Source organism: Moschus berezovskii, chromosome 7 (genome assembly GCF_049115385.1).
Source record: "Moschus berezovskii isolate FMDL1 chromosome 7, NW_MosBer_1.0, whole genome shotgun sequence".
NCBI lineage: Eukaryota > Metazoa > Chordata > Mammalia > Artiodactyla > Moschidae > Moschus > Moschus berezovskii.
Genome location: NC_142466.1, coordinates 91,012,318 through 91,025,784, shown reverse-complemented (window position 1 = coordinate 91,025,784; position 13,467 = coordinate 91,012,318). Strand labels below are relative to the sequence as shown.

At 42.1% G+C, this 13,467-nt stretch overlaps 1 protein-coding gene across 2 annotated transcripts; it reads left to right on the top strand.

Annotated features, from left to right (window-relative positions):
- Positions 1-7,982: 7,982 nt before the first annotated feature.
- Positions 7,983-13,253, top strand: LOC129556994 (procathepsin L). Of its 2 annotated transcripts, none has more exons than XM_055427447.1 (8): positions 7,983-8,119; positions 9,498-9,634; positions 9,916-10,038; positions 10,142-10,288; positions 10,393-10,617; positions 11,297-11,462; positions 12,015-12,132; positions 12,856-13,253. In XM_055427447.1, exons 2-8 carry the CDS (start codon positions 9,509-9,511, stop codon positions 12,953-12,955), a joined length of 1,005 nt encoding a protein of 334 aa, XP_055283422.1. In that variant the 5' UTR covers positions 7,983-8,119; positions 9,498-9,508; the 3' UTR covers positions 12,956-13,253. The 2 variants fall into 2 exon arrangements, with proteins under 2 accessions (XP_055283422.1, XP_055283423.1); XM_055427448.2 differs by having other exon boundaries at positions 7,999-8,073.
- The last annotated feature ends 214 nt before the right edge of the window (positions 13,254-13,467 follow it).

The window sequence follows — 13,467 nt, the reverse complement described above, 5'->3', positions numbered from 1 at the left end:
GCTCCTGATCTTGGAGACTGTCTAAGGAAAGAAATAGTTCTAAGCTCCCTATGGTATTTCTAAGCATTTGAAAGATAGTGAAGAGGGTCTAGGATTTCTGTGTTCTGGTAGCAAAAGAAGTTCCCCAAGTCCACATGAGACCCACTGATTTCTGGACCAAGTACCACGGTCCCCAGGAAATTGTAGTCAAATTAGCAACAATCCCTCTCTTAGCCCAGTGACTGTCATTCTGCAGTGATGTTTACTGCAGGTCTGTCACACACTGGAGACCCCAAGACTGTAAAACAAAGTCTGTCCTCAAAATGATTTTGTTGTGAAGATCAAATACGAAACAGCTTTGTCAGTCCTCCTTGTGCAGCTACAACTCATATTTTTACATCAAATTATCCTTTAGTTCCATTTCCCATTTTGCACTTGGAGAAAAAATTCTTCTTTTACCACTATCCAAATTTTCACAAATTCCATTCACTTTCCACAGAGTCACACAACCATCACTGTACACTATTACTGAGCATTGCATGACAATAATTTTTGCAGTGAGCCCATGGAAATTTTTCTTATTTTTACTTTTATTTTATTTATTTATTGGCCTTGACACACAGCATGTGGGATCCTAGTTCCTCAACCTGGAATTGAATCTGGGCCCTAGGCAGTGAAAGCACAGCGTCCTAACCACTGGACTGACAGGGAAGCTTCAAACCTGGGAAAGTGTGTGTTAGGGGTAAAATGCCATGCAGAGGGGTGGGTGCATTTAGAAGACATACATGCCATATCCACAGTGTAGATGCTAATGAGCCTTGGAATGGCCACCTTGCGTGATCTTTGTTCTTTAGACAAGAAGCATAGCATGATGGGAAAGAAACACTCAGGGAGAATAATCAGACTGCAAGCTTACTAATTCAATGGTGTGGTGGGGCTACAAGACTGGAGAGAACCTGTGCCTTCCGCTATCTGCCTGTTTTCTCTTCCTAGAGTTGGAGAACACCATCTTCAACCAGAGTTGTGTGTTCTATACAGAACACATGCTATTTTAACTGGCCAAGTTAGCACTGATTCCCAAGAAAGATCAGATTCCATATTTATAAGAGTAGGTTAGTTCTCAAAGTAGAAGCTGAGTTCCTCCGTGGATATTATGGACATAAGGATAAAGTTTAGATGTGATTGAGATCACAGCTATAGGACTGCTTTGAGGACAATGAAACTAAGATAGGGTGGTAGCAATCACAGTTTTTTTTTTGGTGGGGGGCAGGGAGTGGAGGGTTGAACACATAGGACACAAGAAAAAGCATACATAAATGACCAGTGGATTCGGTAACTCAGAAAAATTACCAGAGCTTCTATTGAAAAAAATTCCCTGGTTTTTGTTTTTGAGATGATCATACAGGGAATAGGGTATACTTAATTATATGTATTGTGATCCACATAGTCAAAGGCTTTGGCATAGTGAAAGAAGAGACTGAAAAAGTTGGCTTAAAACTCAACATGCAGAAAACTAAGATTATGGCATCTGGCCCATCACTTCATGGGAAATAGATGGAGAAACAGTGGAAACAGTGTCAGACTGTATTTTTTTGGGCTCCAAAATCACTGCGGATGCTAATTGCAGCCATGAAATTAAAAGACACTTACTCCTTGGAAGGAAACTTATGACCAACCTAGATAGCATATTAAAAAGCAGAGACATTACTTTGCCAACAAAGGTCCGTCTAGTCAAGGCTATGGTTTTTCCAGTGGTCATGTATGGATGTGAGTTGGATGGTGAAGAAAGCTGATTGCCGAAGAATTGATGCTTTTGAATTGTGGTGTTGGAGAAGACTCTTGAGAGTCCCTTGGACTGCAAGGAGATCCAACCAGTCCACTCTAAAGGAGATCAATCCTGGATGTTCATTGGAAGGACTGATGCTAAAGCCGAAACTCCAAAACTTTGGCCACCTCATGCGACGAGTTGACTCACTGGAAAAGACTCTGATGCTGGGAGGGATTGGGGGCAGGAGGAGAAGGGGATGACAGAGAATGAGATGGCTGGATGGCATCACCGACTCGATGGACATGAGTTTGAGTGAACTCCGGGTGTTGGTGATGGACAGGGAGATCCGGCATGCTATGGTTCATGGGGTCGCAAACAGTCGGACACAACTGAGTGACTGAACTGAACTGAACTGAACTGAATTATATGGTTATATTTCCTTTTTGTGGCTTCAATTTTTAAAAATAGGAATATTTCATGTGTGTGTTTTTAGAACTGGTGAATACCTGAGCTTCTCAAAATCATGAGTTGTTGAAGCACTGTCATCAAAGGTAGGCTTAAAAATCTACCAATGACTTGATTATAGGTAAGATGTAGAACTTTAGTCTCTGAGAAATGATCAAGCAGGGAAACACTCAGGAGGCACAAAGCAAAACACCCTGCTAGAAGCTGATCGGGTGGGAAGAGGCCCAGCCCAGGGCAGGCATGACTCCTCAGGCAGTCACATGCCTTCTGTGTGACTCATCTGTCTTTTCCTCCTTTCACATGACACCAGATAAGCCAGCATCAGCACTGAACTCCAGAGCCTGTTCCTGAGAAACTGTGGTTCCTTATCTCACGTTTCCTCAGAGATCAGGCTTCCTTTTCCTTGTGCCCTCTGGCAACCAGAATCCAATTTGCAGAGTGAGGGATGGGGGCTGAGGGACAAAGGGCAAGTCTCCAAAGCTCAGCTTCCTTTTCTAAGCTCTGCCTGCCTAAAGAGCATTTATTTCTTCACTTTAGAGAGGAATTTGGCACCACCCTTGATTTTGTATAGCCCACTGCCATGACCATCTCCATCTGTAAAATGGGGCACCCATCTCCGGAGGCAGTCGTTCTCCATGTGGGTCCCCTTATCTGAAATGTCTACATCACTTGCGAACTTATTAGAAAGGCAAATTCAGGAACCCTGTGCCACATCCACTGACTCAGACACTGGGGGTTAGAGGTCAGCATTCTGAGTTGTTACAAGCCCCTGCCCTGCCCCCAGGTGATTCTGATGCACTTCAAGTTTGAGAATTACTGTCACAGTGTCGGGAACTTAAATGAAGGCGCACAAATGACATTCTTAGCACAGTGCCTGGCACTTGTGTTATTTAGCTATTAGAATCATCATTATCATCAGGGGACTCTTTTCCGATCATGCTTTAATCTCCAGAAGTACCAGGTATTCACAGATGGAGTTATCTTTCCTATGGAATACTGCTCCCCCATACCCCCACCCCATGAATGTATGCAAGCTCTATTAACAGCACAAAGGTCTTCTCTGTCTTGACCTTTTCACATAATGATGCAGTATGTCCAGGGAAAGACTTTATTAATAGGGATGATTGCAATAGAAAGATGCTCAAAGCCCTAACCAGAAGTATCTCAGGGTAGGAGTGGGTGAGCAATGCTTTTATATGCAGAGACCATCGAATAGGTGGTTGTGAAAAGAGGAGGGAAAGGGAGGTAATAAAAACTGCTGTGTAGGAGTCTTGAAACCTAAAAAACTGTGTCAAACTTAGCACTAACAGGAGAGTCAAGGCAAAAACTGTTGTCTGCAATAGGGTACATGAGCAAAGAAGTTACAGAGTGGCAAGGTGCCATACAGGCCCTAGCTGTACTAGTGAAGCCAGCCTAAAGATATGTTAAACACAAGTTTGAAACACGGTCAAAAAAACTTATTCTCACTTATACCATTCTTTACTTATACCATGTTAGGACCCCAACCATATAAGGTCTTAATTCTTGGAACCTGTAAATGTTACCTTATATTATAAATATTTTGCAAATGTGATTAAGTATTTGAGATGGAAAAATTACGCTGCATTATCTGGGTGGGCCTAAATATTCTTGTAAGAGAGAGGTAGGGGGATAGGGGAGAAGGCAATGTGACCACAGAGGCAGAGATGAGAGTGATGCAGCCACAAATCAAGGAGAGCCTGGCGGCCTCAGAAGCTGGAAGAAGGGAGGAGCAGGTTCTCTCCTAGAGCCTCCAGAGGGAGCCCTATCAACCCCCGGTTTTCAACCCAAAGTGATGCTGATTTTGGACTTCTGACCTCCACAACTGTGACAGAATAAATTCTTGTTGTTTTAAGCCACCAAGCTTGTGGGAATTTGCTATAGCAAAGATAAGAAATTAATATACCTTGCTTCATTAAGAGACTTTCAGATTTTAGGAAGAGACCCTCTTATAATCTTAAATAAAAAATAAAAATGTTGCTCAGTTGTGTCCAACTCTTTGAGACCCCATGGACTATACAGTCCATGGAATTCTCTAGACCAGAATATTGAAGTGGGTAGCCTTTCCCTTCTCCAGGGGATCTTCCCAGACCAGGGATTGAACCCAGGTCTCCCGCCTTGCAGGTGGATTCTTGACCAGCTGAGCCACGAGGGAAGCTCCTTATAATCTTAGGAGTAGGGAAAATACCCCAAGGTCAGCTCCTGTGTTACCTACTGCGCCAATATGCTTTGCCATAATCTCATTTAAATATATTAATCATGGCTGTGCACATATGCTGTAAAATCAAGACTACTGTAGTTAATCTTAGTTTGTTTAAATGGAAAGGCTGAGCTTCAGAAAAGCTGTCAAGAAAGTTATATGTAGAATGTGTGTGCTGTGTGCTCTGTCACTCAGTTGTGTCCGACTCTGCAATCCTAGGGACTGCGGCTCCCCAGGCTTCGCTATCCACAGGATTTTCCTGGCAAGGATACTGGAGTTAGATTGCCATTTCCTCCTCCAGGAAATTTTCCTGACTCAATGATTGAACCCATGTCTCCTGTGTCTCCTACACTGCAGGCAGATTCTTTACCATTGAGCCACTGGGGGAGTCTTTACATGTAGACATGTCTAAGTAAATGCACAAACTACACCAGGAGTGGTCAATAAGAACAAAGAAAGAATTTAATTAATTCTTGTAGATTGATTTACTTACTCACTTAGCAAACTGGCTGTTTAACCCTATAGGAAAAGCAAGGTTATAGAAGCTTAGAAAAATAGATTATTTCTTAAGTGGCTTCATTTGAACATCTAATCATAAACAAACACTTTTCTATAAAATTATAAACACTTTTCTATTAAATTATAACTAGGAAAACATTTTACAAATGGATTGGATAATGATTTTTAGGAGTAATTAATGGCTCATTGAAGTTAAATTAGAGGGGGCTATTACATTGGGGAGAGATGTTAAGTGGCCTCAAGGTCTTGAATACCACCACATAAGATTTGTTCATTCCACTATGGTTTAAACTTCCAGAGATGGGACAAAGAATTTATATCCTGATTCTCAAGTAAACAAAAGAAATCTAGACAGATTCACACAAAAATATCCTTTAGCAGATAATTGTTAAGTTATACCAACTGCATTATATCAAAAGCAGAGCTAAGGCTTGGTTACTTGGCTAAAATGTGACTGTTTTGATAATTAACACTCACCTAAGTTACTTTGCAAAGAAGTGAGAATAGAAGAAGAAAAGGAACATAATGGTTAGCAATAACAACTCTGTAATGCATTATTTAAGAGATGATGTTGTTAGCAGATTTCATGAGTTTGAGCAATCTTCATTGTCTTGCTTAAATGGCTTTTTCCTGAATTTAGATATTTCTTAAATTCAGGGTTTGAGCATATTTGCTGATAGGAAAAAAAAGAGTCCATTTCCCCTCCACTGTGTTTTTATCACATTCCAAGAAACAAAGGCGATGCCATTCTTTGGAGCAGCACCAGTTACACAGCCTCCAGTCAAGTATTGCTCAAGGCAGACAGTCATGAAGTAGCAGGTTTTTCCACCCTCTGCAATCTTAAGGAGCTGTGACCCAAGGGCAACTGTAAAACCCACGTGTTAGAATAACTTAGATTTCTCGTGATAGATTGAGTAAACAAACGGACAATGGTTTGACTTGACAGGACAATAGAACTCTGACCCACAAAAGAAAACTTTGCAGCAACCACTTCAGAACTGTCAAGACTTAGTGAGTGGCTAACAACTTATTTTTGCTTCCAATTCCAGGACAAACCAGAGAAATCAAAATATTCTCCCAAAACGTAAGATGTATCATTTCTAGGTACTCTTCTTCCAGCTTGCTTATAATAACAACCTCCAATCAGGGATTATGAAAACTTTCCACTTTTCTCATTATAAAGCTTTCCATCAGCCAGACAAGAATTGCACCCTTACTTATATCCTGTTGTTTCCATGTAGGGAACAAGTTGTTCCCATGTAGGTGCTCTTCACTTATTTCCACGTGTGAATGATACTTGTGTTGACCGCCATGCGTGTGTATATATTCAGTTGTTCAAGTGTCCAATTCTTGCCACCCTATGGACTGTAACCCACCAGGCTCCTCTGTCCAAGGGATTCTCCACGCAAGAATACTGGAGTGGATTGCCATGCCCTCCTCCAGGGGATCCTCCTGATCTAGAAAGACGCACCTCCTGCGTCTCCTGCATTGGCAGGTGGATTCTTTATCACTGAGCCACCTAGGAAGCCCCATTGATCACCCCAACTACTTCTAAATAAAGAAAAGAAAAAGATTTCTACAACCACCGGAGAATTCCTGGCTTTTAGCTGTGTTTGAAAGGAAAGAGTTTCTACTTCAAAGAACATAAAATAGACATTTTTAATAAATTGATTTTAAAAAATATTTGTGCTTCTAGGAAGGTTACTAATTTAAGAGTTTCAAATTGATATGCACTATGACTCTATTTTTGTTATATACATATAAAAGAGTTATGGGTGAGCAGTTGAGGGTGTTTATTTTCTAAAACACATTTTCTATAATGAATGTTTCTTATATAATTATTTTAAGTAACTTTTTTCTTTTTTTTTTTGCTGAGGAAGGCTTTTTTTTTTTAATTTTACAATATTATATTGGTTGGTTTTGCCATACATTGACATGGATCTGCAGCAGTAGCTCAGTGGGTAAAGAATCTGCCTGAAAGGCAGGAGACCCGGGTTTGATTCCTGGGTTGGGAAGATCTCCTGGAGAAGGAAATGGCAACCCATCCCAAGAACAGAGGAGCCGGGCAGGCTGTAGTCCAGGGGGTCACAAGAGTTGGACACAACTAAAAGTAACTTTTAAAGTTTCTGAATTTCCTCAAATCTTTAGCTCTCTATTTTTTCCATGTAAACCTAAATCCTAACATTAAACATAATTAAACCACTTATTTTAGAAGTGGATTTCTTACATCTCAAGAGAAGTACCTTGGATACTTCTATTGAAGGAAGACAGTCTATCCTTCTCTTCAAGGAAGACAATAATCCATAATTCAGAGAGTGGGGAAGCAAAAGTCGTTTCCACCCTTTTTCCTCGACTCTTTTTATTAAGACAAATTTTCTGTAAATAGCTCATTTCTGTTGGTTTTAAGACAGGCTTGAAAGGCGAGAAGACCACCTGACTGGGAAAAACAGGACAGGGGCATAACAAAATGCACGCCGTCTCTGCAGACCCACCCAGCCCATCCCTTTGCCTCCTGAGATTTGGGCAGTGACCAGTCACAAGCTTTGAGGAACTGCCATTCCGCTCTGATTCTTCTCAAATCTAGCTGGTACCACCCTCAACCCGGGAGGGAACACGTTTGCCTGCGGGCTCGGGGTTCCTCCAGCCTGCCTCACCTTTGCTGTTGAATAAGCGGGAATCCCTAGACAAGACAGCTCTAAGTCCTCCCGGATTTTCACCAAAAACTCTAGGGCTAAAGGAGGTACAGAGTTACACTGAAAATCCAATTGGGGCTCCCTGTAAGCTTCTTTTTGTGAACCCAGCCGAGCATAGGAATTCGAGGTAATCAGTTGATGTTGGTCCCCGGGAAGGCGCCGGACCCCTCCTCAGCACTGCCCACGGACCCCCAGCTCTTCGTACTCGGTCCCATTGAGGCTGGGACGGCCTTCCCTGGGACAAGTTGGAACAGAGTCGCATCACGCGCCCAGAGTACCCACGCCTGGAGGCCCTGCCCGCTGACCAGCTCAGCCAATCGCTGAGCGGGCAGGCGGGAGGGGCGGGGCCGGGCGGGCCGCAAAGCCGGGCCTTAAAGGCTGAGTCAAGCGCGACCTGGCCAGCACCTCGGGCCTCGGCGACCTTTGGAGAGATACGTGCGACCGTGGAGTGCGCCTGCGCAGCTTTGGAAGCCGCAGGTCAGGGACCCAGTCGGGCTGAGGCGGGTCCGGGCCAGAGACTGGAGGAGGCGATATCCAGGGACTCGGGGGAGGGAGTAGGGGCGACCTCCAGGAAACAACAGCTTCTACCCGCCGGGAGTTAACGAGTTGGGTCGGCACTGCCTCGAGCCTTGGCCTCCTTGAGGTGGTGAAGGGGGAAGGGCTATTTTGGGGAAACCCAGGGCGAAGCTGAGACCACCGGGGGTACTAGGCCGGTCAGTCTCTGGGCGACAGCGGGCACAAAGTCCCGATGGATCGCAGCAGTCTGACCTCCGAACGCCGGGTTACGGGACCAATCGCTCGCTGCGCCACCGTAAACATCCTCTGGAAGCGACTGGCTTGTGCGGAGGCCTGCGAGTGGGGCGGCACGTTCCTGGGCTGGCCCCACCTGCAGCGCTGGTGCGAGCTCAGCCCGGCCAGGTTCTCCAAGCCCTAGGAGTCAGAGTCGGGCCCTGTCCGGCACGAGAACTGGGGCTCAGGTCGCCGTCGTGATCGCGTGCCAGTTTGGGGGAGAGGGAAGGAGTGTGGGCTACACAGGACAAGGGGAAGGACGGGTGGAGGACTGGGTGCACTTCGGCCCACCTTGTCCTGGGGAGGCTTTTCAGCAAGTTTTCAAGTAGCGGAGATTCGAAGGTGTAACTCTCCCTCTGCCTTATATTAATCAAGAAGAAAGGTGTGAGGTAGCACCTAATTCTTCGGGATTCATGTCTGTCCCTACTTGGGATCAGACGTCCTGATAAATAAAATTTTTCGTCACCTCCGTACCTTCAGTAAGTAACCTGAACCAACGGTTGGTTTCCTAGCTATTACTATCTTAAGACCCTGACCCATAAGATGGCAGAGACCCTTGCGTGCCTGTGCACATGTGCATTCAGTCTTGTCCGACTCTGCGACCCATGGACTGTAGCCGCCAAGCTCTTCTGTCCATGGAATTTTCCAGGCAGGAATATCTAAATAGGTTGCCATTTCCATCTCCAGAGGATCTTCCCTACTGAGGGGTTGAACTGGAGTCTATTTCGTTTCCTCATCGGCAGGCGGGTTCTTTACCAGCTGAACGATCCTTACCATGGTGAATTTTCAGTGCACTCACAGTGAAGTCGGTCTCAATTCCTATAGCACTTGTCAGCCTGTTTCTTCAATTTGATGGCCGAATCAAAATGTAATAATTTTGTGTAATATTTTATCTGTTTTTCTCCATCTGTATCTTTAACCTTTTTCTACAGACCTTTCATAAATATTTGAGAAGATCATTTAAATGTTCTCGGTCCACTATAGTGGCTGTAACATCTCAGAAGAAAGCTTTTTAATTTAAGGATTGGCCTCATCAAATACTTCCTAATTTCTTTTTCTTTCTTAGGTTTTTGAAACATGAATCCTTCATTCTTCCTGACTGTCCTTTGCTTGGGAGTAGCCTCAGCTGCTCCAAAACTTGATCCAAATTTAGATGCACATTGGCACCAGTGGAAGGCAACGCACAGGAGGTTATATGGCATGGTTGGTAATATCTGAAAATGTCCAGAGGGACCCCACAGAGAATGGTCTGTGCCGTTGGTCTGAATAGTTTTCTGGTCAACTTTGACCAAGGTAGTAACTTAATAGCATATATTTCTGAGCACAGCATGGGCATATATTCCTGAGTGGGAGTTTGGAGAACAGCTCCCAGAAGTATAAAGCCATTCCTGACAATAATTTTTCTCTGTCTGAAAATCGATTTGGTGAACATGGCTTGGGTTTTAAGTAGAAATAAAAATGATCAGTTATATGTTTACACCTAGAATGAAGAAGGATGGAGGAGAGCAGTGTGGGAGAAGAATAAGAAAATAATTGACCTGCATAATCAGGAATACAGCCAAGGGAAACATGGCTTCAGCATGGCAATGAATGCCTTTGGTGACATGGTGAGTGTGGCATGAGTTGCTGAATTTTTTGTCCCTCTTCTCCTCAGTACTTTAGCAAAATAGCTTCTTACTTTTCCTACATTTTATTTACTTTTCCTTAAAGACCAATGAAGAATTTAGGCAGGTGATGAATGGTTTTCAAAATCAGAAGCATAAGAAGGGGAAAGTGTTCCATGAACCTCTCCTTGTTGATGTCCCCAAATCTGTGGATTGGACTAAGAAAGGCTATGTAACTCCTGTGAAGAATCAGGTATGACAGTATTCAAATTCAGATCTTCTTAAGAGGGTTTAGGTATGTGGGTCGTTGCTGGTCTTTGTATCTGTCTTGTAAGCTGATGGCTCTTTTATTTTCAGGGTCAGTGTGGTTCTTGTTGGGCATTTAGTGCCACTGGTGCTCTTGAAGGGCAGATGTTCCGGAAAACTGGCAAACTTGTTTCACTGAGTGAGCAGAACCTGGTGGACTGCTCTCGGCCTCAAGGCAATCTGGGTTGCAATGGTGGCCTAATGGATAATGCCTTCCAGTATATTAAGGACAACGGAGGCCTGGACTCAGAGGAATCTTATCCATATCTTGCAACGGTAAAAGGAGCTCCTTATCTTGTCATTACAGCTCTCTGCTTTCTAACATTTTCAGAGATAAGAGACACCTTATTCAGAATTCACATTTTAGATGTAAACTGTTAGAACTCCCATTATAAATTATCAGCTATTGCAGAGGTCTCTGATTTTAGATGATTAACATAATTTGTCTTCTATGAGACATGGAGAATATATGTGCCATTCTATGCGTGCATGCATGCTAAGTCGTGCCAGTCATGTCAGACTCTTTGTGACATCGCGGACTGTAGCCCGCCAGGCTCCTCTGTCCATGGGATTCTCCAGGCAAGAATACTGGGGTGGGTTGCCATGCCCTCCTCCAGGGGATCTTCCTAACCCATGTCTTATTATGTCTCCTGAATTGGCAGGTGGATTCTTTACCACTAGCGCCAGGTAGGAAACACTGTTCTGTATATAATGCATATTTCTCCATAGTGAAAAATTTATTATGGCCAGGTAGATCTTAATGGCCTCATTGAAGAAATATCTACTACTTTTTCAACTTAAAACCAATCAGTAGCATTTTTCTGGGCTGCTTTATAATGAAATTGATGTAGAAATCATTAAGTTGCAAACTGCTGAGTCTTAATGGTCCTAGAATTCATGTTGCCCAGGAGGTGAATGGTAGTAATCAAGTCGTTTTTCCCTTTACCTTTAAAAGGACACAAATAGCTGTAACTATAAACCTGAGTGTTCTGCCGCCAATGACACTGGCTTCGTTGACATCCCTCAGCGGGAGAAGGCCCTTATGAAGGCAGTGGCAACTGTGGGCCCCATCTCTGTTGCTATTGATGCAGGCCATACATCCTTCCAGTTCTATAAATCAGGTAGGTGTTTGTCTTTTATTATAGAAATTCAGGCAGTCAAAATTGGAAAACACCACCATGATTGACTTTGGCATGGAGTCATGTTTTCTAGGACTAAAGAATTTTGAGTGTATTCATTTAATAATGGTGTTTCCATTTGACACTATACTTTAAGCATTTTCTCATGATGGCAAACTCTTCATAAATATTTTTAAATGGCTATGTAATTAATTCTTTATATACAACCTGTATGTATATATCTTCAATTGTTGGGCCCTTTTCAAAGTGTTTTTACTATTATAGTTAGAACCATAAAGAACCCAATAGTTCAAGTATTTTTTTAACTGGAAAATTTATCTATTTTGTTGAATTTTCTTGATTTCTAGTAAGTTGAGTTTTTATTTTTATTTTTCATCAGTCATTAGTTTTGGTTGACTATTTAAGTCTTATTTGGAATTTGTTTATGATGTTCCATTGAATTTTGAGATGCTTCTCTTAATTAGTCGATAGGATGGGTTACTTTCATGTGTCACTTGGAGCACCTTATCCCAACACTGAATTTTACTCTCTCAGGTATTTATTATGATCCAGACTGCAGCAGCAAAGACCTGGATCATGGTGTTTTGGTGGTTGGCTATGGCTTTGAAGGAACAGATTCAAATAACAATAAATTTTGGATTGTCAAGAACAGGTATAAAACCCCAAATGTTATATCTTAAATTGAAAAGGGAAGTATTTAATTACAGGTACAAAAATTTTGAAATCCAAGAAAGTCTCTCTCCTTGTTAGAGTAAACAGAGAAGTACTAATATATGACTATAAAATTCTGTAGCAAGTTTGTTGGGGTTATTATTATGTATTTGTAACATTGCATTTTTAAATTCTGAAAATTTTCTTAATTCACTAGCCCAAGGGTTTTAGATAAAGAATTTTTCACCTGTAGAGTTGAGAGCTGCCTTCCTTTTTCTGTCTCTAATTTTTGAACAAGAAATAGTGGGCAAAAAACATCTGCCTCTGCTGATTCTTTCAATCTGAAAGATTGTCCAAGAGTCCAGTGGCCTCTATGCATCCTTTGTTTCTATTATCATTTGATGTCCTGCCATTGCATTTTACTCCCAGCACTTAGAGGTCTTTGAGGGTTGTTAAGAATCAATTTTCACAGCTAAAGTGAGGTGTAAGGTAGCCTGTGGAGACGGACTACTACATTGGAATCTCAGTTCTGCCTCAATTTCCTACCTTAAAAGTTGTAAAGATACAGACCCACAGGAGTAATATACTTATAAATATATGTAACAGAACTTGCAATTGTACCCAATACATGATAAGTACCATTTTAATTATTAGTTCTTATTATTAATGAAACTAATGTGTACTTGATTCTTTGTATAAAATGGAAAACATGTTCTTTTTTCAGTTGGGGTACAGAATGGGGCTGGAATGGCTATGTGAAAATGGCCAAAGACCAGAACAACCATTGTGGAATTGCCACAGCAGCCAGCTATCCCACTGTGTGAGCTGATGGATGGTGATGGTAGAGGACTTGAGGACAGCATATCTGGAGGAATTTTATCTTAAAACTGACCAAACCCTTACTGTATAAGATCATACGCTTGAATCATTGAGGATCCAAGTTGTGATTTGAATGCTGTGACATTTTTATAAGGGTAAAATGTTACCACTACTTTAATTACTATTATAAATAGCTTTATAATGTTGAAGACTCGGCTTAACTCTAAGACTTTTGAATTTTCATTTTTTAAAAGGATATATAAAACCCTGCCTTTTACAATAAATTTTAATTCAATACATGAAGGTGGAACTTTCTCTTTTTAGTGCATTAACTTGTAGTAGTTGGGGTATATAATTGGCCTATAAAGACATAAGTGAATGTATCAATGTTGCATTAGGACTAGACACTGGGTGACTTTCCAAATATTCTAGTTTTAAGTATGCATATTTTATGTCAACTGTGGTACCTAGAGTTTCCAAAGGTTGTGATTAGCAGATTTTCAGGTGCTTGTTAATA